The sequence below is a fragment of the Tympanuchus pallidicinctus genome, unplaced genomic scaffold, assembly GCF_026119805.1.
Source record: "Tympanuchus pallidicinctus isolate F22 unplaced genomic scaffold, pur_lepc_1.0 scaffold29, whole genome shotgun sequence".
Taxonomy (NCBI): domain Eukaryota; kingdom Metazoa; phylum Chordata; class Aves; order Galliformes; family Phasianidae; genus Tympanuchus; species Tympanuchus pallidicinctus.
Genome location: NW_026294746.1, coordinates 4484351 through 4499106, shown reverse-complemented (window position 1 = coordinate 4499106; position 14756 = coordinate 4484351). Strand labels below are relative to the sequence as shown.

Genomic DNA, 14756 nt, shown 5'->3' with positions numbered 1-14756 from the left:
GTTCTTCCCCCCTTATCAGGTCTGGATTGGGCCACCCATCCAGCACCCTACAAGGACTCTCAACACTATGCCCACCCCCCCATGAACAACAACCCATTCCTTCACCACACCATCATTTTTTTTGAGATTACATATCTAACTATTCCAAGATTTTCCTTGAAATCCTACTCTCCTCTTCCATGTCACTGAGACCGTACCTATCGGATAAGGAGGTGGAACAACATCTCTGTACCTCCTTGTGGTCACAGCCCACAAACCAAAGAACCCACATCTATTTCTTGGGAGATCCCTCAGTAAACTAAGCCACAGCAGTTGAAAAAGCCACTTATCCCTGATTTTAGATGTGCACTCATGGTGTATCTCCACAACAAGGTGTAAAGAGATTTCACAGCATCTCAGCATCACAGAGCACAGACAGCACATGGTTGGAGACGGACCCTCAGGCCCCCAGGAGCACCAGATCGATGAGCACATCCCTGTTCTACCAACCAGAACCCCCCAGATGATGATTTCTGTCGTTGATTAGCATTAAGAACGATTGTTACTGTTAGTATGCACCTCCTGCAGGAGGACAGGGCCTGTGGGAAGGGACCGCTGGGTCTCCAGCGAAGCTTTGGGTGCACATCCCAACCCACCCCATGGATGGTGGATCAACAATTTGTTCCAATCCCCCCGGCCTCATCGGGTTTCAGAAATGGGACAGATGCACAGATGTGCAGCCTCAGTCCTATGGCTTTGGCTTGGGATTGGATTGACAACCGTATGCAGTTGGATTTCGGATTCAGGTTCAGGCACAGCTGAGAGCTGTTATCGCAGCACTATGACCAAACGTGATCAATAAATTTGGTGGTGGGGACAGAAACAGACAGGAAGGTTTCCAGAGCAGGAAATCCAACCTTCAAGACAAAGCCTGAGCTCAGGAATCCTAATGCTGGCCTCCATCCACGTTTGCCAATCATCACTCAAGCCAAAATCTCTTGATGTTTGGCCAAAAGCAGGTTCAAAGATGCTGGTGTCAGTGCTGTGTCCTCCTTGGGGCAATTAAATGGGTTGTGAGGGGTTGGGGCACGGGAGATCTGATTCCTCTCCTCCAAAAGCAGGAATGCAGTGCTTCCAAACCACAAGAGGGGCTGGAGACCTTCTCCTACTCCACCTTGGCATTACCCTTGGCAATGGGAATGCAAGTTGGCGAGGTTCTTACCAGCTTCCCCATACAGCCTCCCAAATAGATATTTTAAAAATTCTTCCATATATTCCCCATCATTTCATCTCCACCCATACCTGGCCAATACAGAAAAGTAAAATCTATGAGCAACACATCCTACATTTGCCCATGGGGGTCCTCAAATGGAGGAACATCCCTTCCCATGGCAGTCAGTGAGCAATTGAGTTGGAAAAGGAAAACTGGGGTCTAACATCTGTCTGCCCATTTCAGATTGAGCTTCCTGATAGAGAAGAAAGGTTTCATCTCCCGTGGAGATGGAATGAACTTGGGGCTAGCTGCTCCCAACCATGCGACGTCGAGGTGCCACGTCTCTATTTGTTATTTCAGGGAGGCTCCCGTTGCTCTGCATCACATTCAGGTGCTTTCATCACCACACACCCAGAGTGCTGGGGATGTGACAAAGCAGAACAGCTCAGCTGACGTCCTGTGAATTAATCAGTGAGAGGGACCAGCCTTGATTAAATTAGAAACTCGCCAACTAATAGGGATGGCCTTCGATAAACAAGGGATTGGGAATGGTAGGGAGGGAGCAGCATGAGAAGGGATGACTTAGGCCACAAACACAGAGAACTCTTGGGGTTAAAGGGAGGCTAGAACAGACCCCAAAGTATCATCTCCCATTTGGGGAGCATTTATCCCCACTTTCATACATATGGAATAATGCTGAGAGCTCTGTTCCTGACCAAAAGAGGGAAAAAAGAAACAAAATAGGTGTTACAATAAGCTGCTGACTCTTCCTGGTGACAGAAGAAGGGATTTGGGATCAGATAAAGCACTTTCCTCTCTAACTCCTTGTCTGACATCAGAGCCTTGGTGCCACCAAAGGCCATGCGGCGCTACTGGAGCTCTCCCACCTCCTCCTCCCATCCTCCTGTCCTGTGCATCCTCTGCATTTTCCTGCTGGTGACTCACAGGGAGTTAAGTGTTGCCTTTTTTGCTCTTTTTCTTCTTTTTCTTTCTTTCTTCAGAGCAAACTAGGCGGCAGAGCAAGTTGCTTTGCAGCCCTCCCCACCTCCGCTATGCCAGCGAATTTCCAATTTTCAGCTAATATCAAGGTCGTGACAGAAAGCGCAGAGGCCCTGGTAGGACATAATGGCAGAAGAATTGTAAATGTTGCTTTTAGTGAATGCAGAATGAGGAAGGGCCAAGGAGGGGAAATTTTCCATTCAGCGTTGGCCTCTGAAAAGCGAATACATTTTCTCCTCCAGTGTGTCGCATTAGATTTCCAGAGGTGCTCGGCACCAGGTACATGTCATTAGTAACAGTTTGCGTGGTAATGAATCCTTTTATTTCTCTTCCACACAGCTCATGAATACATAAAGAGGCTGGTTTTAGTCGCATCTGGTTCAGCTGCAGGAGCCTCACATAACTTAATTTCGCATCCTCTTCTGTACGGTGGCAAGCGCAGCTGGGGCCAGCCTTAAAGGCACAGGAGGTTCTCAAAATCTGAGCAAAACCTGGGATTGGACCTGAGAGTCTTCTTAGGGATGGCCCTGAGCTGTCCTCCTGGAGCTGGGCATCCTTTGTTGAATGGTGAGATGGACTTGGTTGGGTAATGGCAGCTATGGGTTGAGTTCAGCCATGGCAACATGGGGTTGAGGTGGGTTTGGCCATGGCAACATGGGGTTGAGGTGGGTTTGGCCATGGCAACATGGGGTTGAGGTGGGTTTGGCCATGGCAACATGGGGTTGAAGTGGGTTTGGCCATGGTAACATGGGGTTGAAGTGGGTTTGGCCATGGCAACATGGGGTTGAGGTGGGTTTGGCCATGGTAACATGGGGTTGAAGTGGGTTTGGCCATGGTAACATGGGGTTGAGGTGGGTTTGGCCATGGCAACATTGGGTTGCTTGGAGTTCGGCCATGGCAATGTTGGGTTGGGTTTGGCCATAGCAAGGTGGGGTTGGTTCAACTGGGGCCATGTTAGGCTGGAGTTCAGCTGTGACAACATGGGGTGGGGTTGGGTTCACCTGTGACAGCATATGGTTGGTTAGGTTTGGCCATGGCAACACAGGCTTGAATTCAGCCTTGACAACTTTGAGTTGGGTTAGGTCCAGCCATGGCAATGTGGGGTTGGGGTGGGTTAGGCCATGGCAACGTGGAGCTGGGATGGATTCAGCTGTGGCAATGATGGGTTGATCTTTTGGGAACATGCAATAGCTCAGAGCAGCCCGGCGTTCCTCAGGCTTCTGGTGAACAAAGTCCTCTCTTGGGATTCATTTAATCCATGTCATCTCCCCAAACACAGGGAGCTTCTGCCCCGGTAACAAGTTTGTGAAGACAGAGCAAAGATCTGTTCTTTCTGCAAGCTCAGCCCTGGGATCATTGAGCTGACGGGTGAGAGCTGAGGCTGCTGGGGCTTTGCTGAGGCCAAACAATCACTGCCAGGAATTAGGGCTTCGTTAACAGCCTCATAAAGCAGTCATGAGACTGTTGCCAACACGGCGTGATGCTGCTGTGCTTTCCTCTTCTGAAGTTTTATCTTTCTTAATTGCAATTGCTTTGTAATAATAACAATAAAGTGAGCATAACTAGAAAACTAATTAAGCCCAAACCTCACCCAGCACCACCTGAAGCCAGACCTGTCTGACATTTCCCTCCCTGAGCTTCCACCTGCCAACTGGAACTCGAGAGCAAGGCTGCTTCTCCAACAAGACCCAACCTGCAGTTTGCAGAGGCTTTGAGAGATGGGATGCTGGGAAGGCACTGAGATATGGACCTATGATGGGAGGGAGCTGAACTTCACGTATTTCAGCTGAAGTTTTGGGAAGAACACCTTTGTAGGCACTATTAGATCGTCCCCAAGCCAGGCATGGTCCAGTGGTAGGCAATATTTGATGGTCCCCATGGTCCCATACGATAAATCCCTTTCAATGGGGACTTCAACCAAATAATAAAACAAAACCCTGGGCTTAGAGTAGCTTATGGGCTTTGCAGGGTGAAGCTGACCCCTGGGCATAAATACCTGAAGTGGGGAGAAGAAGCACAGTGGAGGCTGAGGCAGTCCCATGGTGCAGGTTTTGTTTGCTCAGTGACATTCCGTGAGTGGTGTCATCCCCAACACAGATCTCTGAAACATTTTGGGAGGGTTTTAAGTTGAGATCTGAGCCTTGCAGAAGTGTTGGGCTGAGAGGCAGGTTGGGTGTGCTCAGATCTGGGTCAGGGCAGCCTTAAGGCAATGGTGATGGGCAACAGCTGAAGCAATCCCAAATCCCCACCGTGGGGAGAAGCGGTGCCTCTTCCAACAGAGCAGTGTTAGGTTTTCTAGGTGAAGAGATTTCCAAGAATAGAGTAACAAAAACATACAATTGTTTGTAATGGGTTAAGAAATCATTTCCTGCACAATCCATGTCCACTCTGCCAGGCAGCTGCAGGTAACTGCACTTTGAGACTTTGCAATGAACTCCTCTGCAGTTTTCCAACAGCTTTTGTCATCAGCGTAACTGAATTTACAATGGACATGGAGTATTTCTCCCTTGCTGACCTGCAGTTGTGCTGAACACAGACCACAGAATGCAAATTTGTGGTAAGAAACCTCTAGCTCTTGTGGTTTTGGGATTAAAACCTTGGAAATGAGGTCAACACACCTCGAAGCCACGAGGCTGAAAATGCGCAGCTCCCCACTGCCCTGTGGGTGTGCAAACAGGGACCAGTTGTGGAGAGAGTACCAAAGCACCAACACATCACTGATTTTCAGTGCAAGAAGGGGCATTCATCCTCCCATCGTAGGATCACAGAACCATTAAAGTTGGAAAAGACCTCTAAGATCACCCCAATCCATCCCCACCATGCCCACTGACCGTGTCCCTCAGTGCCACATCTCCATGGTTCTTGGGCACCTCACAGGGACAATGACACCACCCCCTTCCTGTAAATGCACTAATGGTCATTAGCTTAAAAATATGCTGTTTAACACTGCAAGTCAGACAGTAAGCAGAGCAGAGCATCTCCGAAGCCCAACCCTAACCCTGCTCCTACCCCTAACTCACATTCTCTTGTTCCAGGAATGATGGACCCCAGGACCGTTGGTGAACCATTGGGTTGGGTGCCCAAATCTCCACTTCTCTCAAGACACATAAATGGGGAATTCAACCCCAAATAACTTAGCACTTTGCAAAAACTACCAACCAGGGCCATCTCCTCTCCTTTCTCCTACAAACTTCCTCACTCTTCCTGTTTCCCATTCATTGAAGCGTCCGTTCACCCTTCCCCTATCCCACATCCCCCTGGTCCAGGTGTGATCAACCCCAAGAAGCCCCACCAGTCAGTATCCCATTGGAGCAGGTGCCCAAATGTTCGGGGCATCATTTCAGCTCGTCGCCCTACTTCTCCAGCTATGAAGAAAGAACATAATGGAAAAATAATTAAAAAAAACAGAAGAGAGGAATAAGAAAAAAAAACACATCATTTTAAGGCAGAAGGGGGGGCCAGGAGATGCACGGAGCCAGTAGATAACCAGCAGATGTGATTTTTGCAGATAAGCGTAGTAATTTAGATAAATCTGGAGGCTTTAGAGCCTTTCGCTTGCGTTCCTTTTCTTTCTGTCTGATTTTTTTTTTTCAATTTTATCTCGCGAGTCAAGAGGAGGGGGAGCAGGAAGGGGGGGAGCGTAATCTTTGGGTACTTTTTCTTTTCTTTTTAATGTGTTTTTCCCCAGAAGGTGGGATGAGGCCGCTCTCCCCCCTCGCACATGCACACACGCGGACGCACACAGAAGATGGGGCTTCTCTGTTTTTTAAGAGCGGCGGACAAAAATCAAAATATTTGAAAATGTATTTCATGGTAATTATGTCATATTTCATGGACTGATGCCACTACTGAAAGAGAGCCTGAATGCCTTAATTTGTATAGAAATTGTAATCATTTGTTCATTTCAAGGTGAAAATTGCATTTTTTAATTTAAATTGTATCCTGCGTGATAGTCTATTATCTAGTAAAATTGTCTCCATGTCTGAATGCCTTATATGCAGCTGCAATGCTTGTTACAAATCCCGTTATATTCATAAAAGCTTTGTCGACGTCTCGGGAAATGCGAACAGTTTCTTGTGGGTTTCTTCTCTCTGTTGTGTGGTTTGTTTTTTTTTTTTTGCCTTTTTTCCCCTTTTCCCTCCCATTCTCATCCTCCCTCCCCTTCCTTCTTTCATATATTTATTTTTTTTCCCTTTTTTTTCCCCATATCTACTATTAATAACAATTAGCCTGGCTACACACAAAAGGCAATTCTGCGCGTCGTTGATTTTGGAGCGCGGCACCTCGAGGTGGTGTGTTGGTAGGGAGCAGGGGGCAACGGAGGAGAAAAGGATGGAAAAACCCAATGTGTTCTGCCCTGGGGATGGGAATTCTGCACTAAAGTCACCGTGGGGAGGAGAGGATGGGACGAGTGCCCCATTGATGCTCAGCGTTAGGAAGCTGAGCGCCGCTCGCTGTAGGAATGCAGGATGAGCCGTTGGGTTACAATAAATCAGCCAAACCTGTTAAAATTCTGGGCTGGTTTGTGCCGGGTGAGAACGTGGCCCGCCCAGGATGGGATATTAATTATATTAATCCTTCAAAAAGAAAGAAATGGGCCTCCCAAGGAAATCCTTTTTCAGTCATTTAATTCCCTTTCATACACCTCTCCCTGCTCGGAATACCCTGATTTTATGCAGGTCCACAGCCCATTATAATAAACTTCTCTACACCTATTCTGCAAAGAAATTGCTCATGGAATGCTGCGAGGCTGAAGGCTGCTGCCAGCACAGCCACTCTCTGACTGTAACACCCGAACGTGTCAACCAGTGTGGGCTCATGTAAGTCCCTTAACCTTCACCTCTCTGTTCCTAAAACCATCATCTCTGAAACCATCGTGTTACAGTGGGGCTGGGATGGGTAACGTGATGGGGAGGAGGAGAAATCAGAGCTGGTGAAAGCGATTTTTTTTCAAAATATTTTGGTTTTATCATCAGGATTTTTTCCAAATTGTCTTCTATTAATAAGTCCCGAGTAAAGAGAAATGAGCATAAAACTCAGTTTCTTTCGTTCTGGTTTAAGAACTGGTTTAAAATTTCAGGTTAGAAAGGTAAAAATGTTCACCTTCCAGTTTGTTCTTCTCTCCTCATATTTTTTAAATGAAAGCAAAATGGAAAAGTGGAAACAATCTCAATACAAAAAAGATTTTGACCCTTTCCTCCTATTTCATCTTAGAAAAACTCACGTGAGAATATCTGAGAAGATGATGGAAATGAGTTCAAGTTGTTTGGTTGATTTTTTTCAGTAACTCCAAAGAAAAGTGGTAATTAATGCCCTTCCAAATGTCTTAGGGCTGCATCCCCATGTGCTGAATCCAATCCCCAGGTGTTCCCCAGCTGCTGAATGGCAGTGGCATGAAGCTGGGGAATAGAACATGCAGTGCACATGTGCCTGTGTGCGTTCAGTGCTGTCACACGGGGATCCACGAGGCCATGAGGCAGGGATCCATGGCCATAACACAGGGATATCTGTGCAGCCATGACATGGAGACCAATGGCCATGACACATGAATCTATGGGACCATGACATAGGGACCCTTGAGGCCATGACGTGGGGATCCGTGAAGCCATGACACAGGGATCCATGAGACCAGGACACTGGAGACCCATGAGACCACGACGCGGGGACCCTTGAGGCCAAGGCATGGGGACCCAGAGGCCATGACACACGGTTCCATAGGACCATGATGCAGGAACACATGGCCATGACATTGGGGATCCATAAGGCCATGACACGGGGATCCATGGCCGTGACAGTGGGGGCCCAGGAGGCCATGATGTGGGGATCCATGAGGCCGTGACATGGGGACCTTGGGCACCCTGTGCTTGCAGCAAAGTCGGTGCCCTTTGCCCAGCCTGCAGATGCAGTGTGTCGACAGAAGTTAGCAGCTGGTGTCAAACGGCCTTGACTCTGGTTTATCACTGGTTTATCAGCAGATTAAAGTTGACAACAGCTTAGGGCCATAATTGAGCAGTGATCCTTGTTGCAGGAGCTGCGTCAGCCCTGAGCAGCTCCCTTGTGGGCTCACTCGCGCCCTTGATATCATCCACAGGGCAACATTTGGGCTCTGGTGAGGTCTGGGAGATGTCCTGTGCTGCTCTGATAAGGTTCGTGCTGCCAGAAAAGAGGACAAGGAGCTCTGGGAACGGTTGAGGGCAGTGTTGAAACACAACGGCGCTGTCTGGATGCAGCCAGCGCAGGAGCAAGATTGTTTTAGGGAGGGCAAAGAGCTTCCAGCAACAGAGTGGGATGGAAAATAGGGCTGTAGCTATAGAAATAAAGCTGTTCTGTTTTAGGGCTCCTCGGAAAGGATGGGAGAAGCCTTATGAGAGCACCTCAGGGCAGACCCCAAGCCTGGGTGCTCCCAGTGCTGGCAGAGCCCCCGCAGCCCCCACCTCCTCACTGCCCCTCTATGGAACGATCCCTCTGCTGAAAGGCAACCAGAAAATAAATATATGTTAAAAACCCACCAAAAACCAGTGACTAATTACTCTGCTTTCTGCGTGCGGATATTGGCCCAGCACCGCTTGGATGGAGATCAACTTATTTTACGGGGAACCAAAACATCTTCAGATGGGACTGGCTTTGTTTAAAGGCGAAATGCCTTATTACCCACTGCCGAAGCCCCGAGCCATGCCTTGCTCTGCAGAGTTTCAAAATATTGTTCCGCTTGTTGCTGCTGTGCTTTGCCCTCTAACGAGAGCCAGGTGCCTGCGGAGTCAGAGCAGCGGTGCGGTCCTGTCCTGCCTCCCTCTGCCCCACCATCACTCGCTGAAAATGAATGTATAAAGACATAGGTGCGTTTGGAACAGGCCGGGTGATTGTCCTTCCCTTGTGAAAAGCTGCAGTGAAATTGGATGTTTCAATGCTTCACATAGCTTTTCATTAAGGAATTGGACTTGATGATCTGTATGGCAGTTGGGCTTGATGATCCTCACGGGCCCTTTCTGACCTGGTACGAATCATAGACAGAATCATAGAGTCCTCAAGGTTGGAAAAGATCACTGAGATCAGCGAGTCCAACCATCAACCCATACCCACGATGCCCACGCATGGAACCGTAGAATTGTTAAGGTTGGAAAGACCACTAGGATCATCCACTCATCGACCCATCACCACCACACCCACTAAATCCTCCAAATTAAGTGCCCAATTTTGCTTTTCTTTTGAGCAAAAAACATCTGCAGTTTGCCTGTGCGTTCGGCTGCCGTTGGTTTACCACTTTTTCCCCTCGAGCTCGGCAGAGCGCGTAAAGCAAACAAGCCACCCAAAGACACCTTTAATCCTTTTTTTATCTTTTTTAATGTATAACAGTTATGCCTGAGTTACAGAGAGACACCTACAGGCAGCAGGTAGTTAAAGCAAATACCAGTTTCTCTTTCTACTATTACTACTCCATATAGCTGAATAAATTATGGTGCGATTATATATATACACAGGCACGCACGCAGGCACACACGCACACACACTCCCAGGCAGGCATACACATGGAGCAAAATGGCTATGAGTCAAACACAGAAGCAACATATCCGCAGTTACTAGGAATAAGGAATGTCCTATAGTGCTATGTAGATACTCCCCAGGTGGGTATATGGAGGTGTTAGGGATGACGGGTTAGAAGCGTTAAATACACAAAGTCTCTGAGCGACAGGAGCCAATCTGCTGAGTTATCGGACACGGTGAGGAAATGTCCTTTTTGTGCTCTCAGGACGGTGCTGAGAGGTGAAGCAGGGGCGCGGGGAGGTCCAGAACCCGTTGGTGGGTTGGTTGTTCCCCAGGGATCTCAGTCTGCAGGCATGGAAGAAATGTCGACCTGAGAGAACGGCTCCGGAGCGCGGCCCTTTGCTCGTTGGCTTCTTGTGTGGTTGGGATCCACGGGTGCCCAACAAAGTCACCATGGGGTGGAGGTCTGCTCCGTCCCTGATGGGTCCGCACGTCCCTCAAGGTCCCACCACCAGCTCTGCTCTTCCATGCTCGGTTTTCTTTCGCCTCCCTCTGTTCTGTCCCACCCTACCCCCTGAGTTTGTCTCTTTTCAGCAGAACTGAGGTTGGCAACCCGTAAAACAAAAGGAAAGGAAAAATAAAATAAAATACTTGGACTCTCATACATGAGTGTATCTTCAGAACAAAACGAAGAAACAAACAACAACAAAAAAAAAAAAGAATTCCCCCAAATCAAACCCGTCCCACCCCAAAGAGTCTGGAATGTATTTTGAAAACACACAATAGGCAAAATTTCTACGTTTCGTCCTCCCCACTCCCCCTTTTTTTTTTTCTTTTTTTTTTTTTTAATTTTTTTAAATATTTTATATATTTTTTTTTTAACTAGCACGGCACTCACTGTGTTTTTAGTATTAAAAAAAAAAAAAAAAGGAAGGAAAAAAAAAAAAAAGAAAAAAAAAAAAAAAGAAAGTCAACTTTCTATAAACATACAGCACATGACCAAAATTTCCAACTAATGTACAAAGTGCGACCACGAGGGAAAGGTCAGAGAACAGCTATGGGTGCTAGCGGGGCGATTCGGGTTCCCCTACAAACTCTATTTACAGCAGTGCCCGGGTGCTCACGGACTTTCAGGTGAAGGTGAATGGCAAACAGGCTCCCTCTATTTAAGACTTTAACTGGGGGGGTTCTGTGCACCGCGCCTTGGGGGTGGTGGGGAGGTGGGCTGGATGCACGGCTGGGAGATAGGATGGAGTGGGGAGAAGAGAGCTGGTAGGATTTTGCTAGTGGGAGCGATTCTCGTGACAAACTGAAACTTTCCTTCTAGTTTTGCAGGCAGCGAGGAATGCATTTGGTCAGAAATTTCAGTGTGAAGTAGTGGGGATTGTTGGCCTCTTGTGGGTTGTTTTAGCAGATGGGTGTTTCTGGCATTGACCCCTATGCTCGTGTCCAACACACAGACACCCTTGTCCTTGCCCTAGAACCCCCTGTTCTGACACGGCAGTCACAGAAGGTGACTTGGGAATGACATTTAAGCCAGGACTGGAGTTCAAAAGGGATTTCTCCCTTCGATCAGCTCCAGAGCAGCAGCTTGTGTTGCTTACCAAGACCTCAGACTGGCACAAACAGGGCAATGGCGTGACTAGCAGAATGGCCAAGCCGGTGTGTTAGCACACTTTTAGGAATGTAGGCTCCATCACCCACATGCAGCAAAGCTGATCAATGCTGTATATGGATCTGAAAGGATGCTGAGCAATGCAAGAAGCAAAATTCGGCTTTGGTCCCGACAGGTACTTGCCCACATGGCTCAGGAGAAAGCAGCTTGGAGGTTCGTGATAAATGAGGCTGGGGCAAGGCAGGGGGGAGTTCCCCAGGAAAACGTTGTTTCTGCTGCAAAAACAACGTCAGATTATTTGGAAAGAACTGAAGAAACAGAAGTAAGAGAAATAGGGCACAGCAGAAGTGTCTGTAACAACTTGGCCCTAGAAGCACGTGCTGGAGCAGAACTCATCCGACCGTGCAGCCCCATTTTCATTCAGGTGGCCCTTTCCTTGCAGCAGAACCCCATTCTGCACACTGACCCTCTGAAACAATTTTGGCTCTTCCTTCTCTCCACTGTTTTTGCTCTCAATGGCCAACCTCTCTCCCACTGAAGGATGGAAAGGCCACAACAGTCCTTGCCCTCTTGACTGCAAGGGCGAAAGCTCCGCAATAGTCACCTGTATCTGATGCCCTGTATCTGGCCAGAGTTTGCTACCACATCTTCTGCCACTATCTGATGCCCGTGTCCTTTTGGTCCCTATGAGGAGACGTAAATGTTGCTCGTGCCTGTGCCCACAATCTCCAGTCCTCATGCAGCAATTCACATTTACACCTTCCGAAGGTCCTAGGCTGGACGGACATCCACCCTGCCCCTGCTTAGCAGCAATCTGGCCTGCTTTGGCCCTGCTTTGGGAAGCCATCGGTGAGAACAGAAGGGTAGAGTGGGGTGGGGACATTTGTTGTCTCTTTAATTTACGTTTGAGCTTTTTGTTTGTCTTTGAGTGTTTGTTCGTATTTCTTGTGTTCATGTTGCTGTTTTTTGTTGTTGTTGTTGTTTGTTTGTTTAAAATAAGTTCTTATATTTGGTCCATAGGTCTTCTGTGGTCCCAAATTACATCATCCTTAACAATCAGCTTGGTTATTCCTTCCTATACAACATTCACCAAATTTACACCAATGGAAAGAAAAGGAAACAAAAAGAAAAGATCAATTTGGCTTTGACTATGCCAACTACCTAGATCAATGGAAGGTCCTTAAGCATGGGCAAAACGCCATGGCCAGGTAGAGGGAGGGCATGAACTCGGGGTTAATAAATGTACCCAACCTATTGTCTCTGGCCACAGAATTCAGGTCAATGAGGCCAGGCTTGCCTCTGAGCACTCTGGGAAGAGCTGGATTCTTGGAGAGCCCTCCCCATCCTTCCCGTCTCCTTCTCAAGTTGATGCGAGGTGGAAGGGAGTTGGGAAGGAGTAGGGTCCGGGTACAGGCAGATCCCTGGAAGGCTGGTAGTGTTTCTCCAGTGGTACCGAGTTGCTGGAGTGGATTGTTGGCACAGTTGGACTCTTCAGTAAGCTTGGCCTGTCTCTACTGGTAGGAGCCCCAGAACGGCCGAATGTTCTCCCAGCTTCATCCTGCGCTGCGTGGACAGGCTCACGTTCTTGGCCAAATAATCAACAGCAGCTGAAGAGAGAGGTGATGGAGGAAAGGAGAGTGAGAAAACAGCACAATATGAGGTTTATTATTTAGTGGAAATGAGGTATTTGCCATCCAAGGATGTGTGTGATCAACAGACCGTGCAGACTGATTCTTAGAAATTGATGCTTGGATCAGGGGTTGTGCTCCTAGGAAAGGGTGCATCCTTCTAGATCAACCTGCCAGGGTTGTGGGTCCCTCACGTTGCCCCATGGACCTACTAAGGTTGAAGATCCTACTTCTGCCATAGAAAATGGTGTTTCCAGGGGAGCTGCCCAAAGATGAGCCTGAGGCAGCTCCAGCCTCACCAGCGATGCCACTGCAAATGAAATTTCAGCAGGACTTCACCAGCCTGGACAGGGCTTGGATGTGACTCAGCCACCACGTGCTGACTCATCCCTCTGTCCTAAGGGAAACGCTTTATCTCTGTCTTGGTGAGAAATGCATTCCAACTCGCCAGCCTGGCCCGCGGTCTGGGGGGGGACGAGGAGCAGGGCAGGATGGTGACATTGCTCATTAGCTCAGCTTCAGTCAAAGTCTCTCCCTTTCCCTAGCTTTAATGTCTCAAATTAGATTAATAAGGAGCTGGCAGGAGATGTACAATCGGTGCCAATGAGTAAACAAATTTCAGCCATCAACGGCTTGTCAGATGCCTGCCCCAGAGGAGGTCCCTTCCAGACACAAATTCTTATTAGACTTGTCATATCTATTAGAATTCCTTTCACGCTTCTGCGTTCCATCACCGGCATCATTAACACAGCTCCGGCCTTTGGGAACTGCAAGGACCACATTAATCTGGCATCGCTGCTCCTCACCGGCTGGGACAGCACTGGCTGGTGTGTGGGGAGCAGACAGGGTACAACTTCTACTGGTGGCACTTGGTTGGACACTTGGAGGTGGCACGGTTGGGCTGGTGCTCCTCCTGGACTGGGAGGAATCCCAGTAGGAGCAGCTCGTCTTGAGCTCTTCAAGGTGTGTGATGGTGCCTCCAACTTCATAGGGCTAGAGGCTGGGGAAGACTCTGCTCTATGGCTTGTGTCCAAACCTTATCAGTTTGTTCCCCTGATATTTCAGGTGATCACATTAAATAGCAGCTTCGTGAAGCTTTGTGTGTGTGTGTTTGGCGTCTGTGTTTGGGAGAAGGGACTCACAGAATCATTAAGGTTGGAAAAGATCACCAAGATCATTAAGATCTGCTAAATATAAAATGCGCCGAGAAAGGCAAGAAAAAAATGTTGTTATAGCAAGGTCATAACCATGCAAGACCTTGCTCAACAGTACTAATTACCAACAAAATGGTTTCTTCACATAGAGATGACTATAAATGGAGCTCATTATAAGAAAGGCTTGTAGAGGAGAAGATTTATGTATTGCCTCTATTTAGCTGGACGCACAAATATCCACACCTGTGTGTGCAGATGTGGAGAGTTTGCTGCTTGATGTGAATCTCACCTCACAATGGCCACAGCTGGATATACCTTGGGTAACTCTACCAACCATGCAAGACTTGCTGTTGGCAGCTTGAATGGGAAAACATTCCTGCTCCAGACTGAGCCCTGTGGCTCCTAAACCGAATGGACGTCCAACAGAAAAGAGGCAGAGAAATCAGGAAAGGCAATAAAACAGCGTAGATAGGGCTGGGTGGGCAGCTCTTCAAGGAGAGGCCCGAGTGAAAATTCCTGCAGCAAACCAAGACAAACCCTTCTTTCTCTTTCCCTCTCCTTTGCTGGTCACTCTCCTTTCACAATCGTAGCTCGTCCTCCTTATTTTATTTTTTACACACATGGGTGTGACTAACGTCTTGCCTAAGGGAATCTTTATTGGAAATACATGGTATTGGAATTTGTTT

General features: G+C 48.0%; 1 protein-coding gene across 4 annotated transcripts in view; it reads right to left on the bottom strand.

The window, feature by feature from the left end:
- Window positions 1-9531: 9531 nt before the first annotated feature.
- The window catches only part of PAX7 (paired box 7), an 89462-nt gene continuing 84237 nt past the window's right edge, over window positions 9532-14756 (bottom strand). For all 4 annotated transcript variants that reach the window (XM_052691797.1, XM_052691799.1, XM_052691798.1 and 1 more), the window contains exon 10: window positions 9532-12895. In XM_052691797.1, coding sequence (XP_052547757.1) covers window positions 12780-12895 — 116 coding nt within the window. In that variant the 3' untranslated portion in view covers window positions 9532-12779. The remainder of the gene's footprint in view (window positions 12896-14756) is intronic.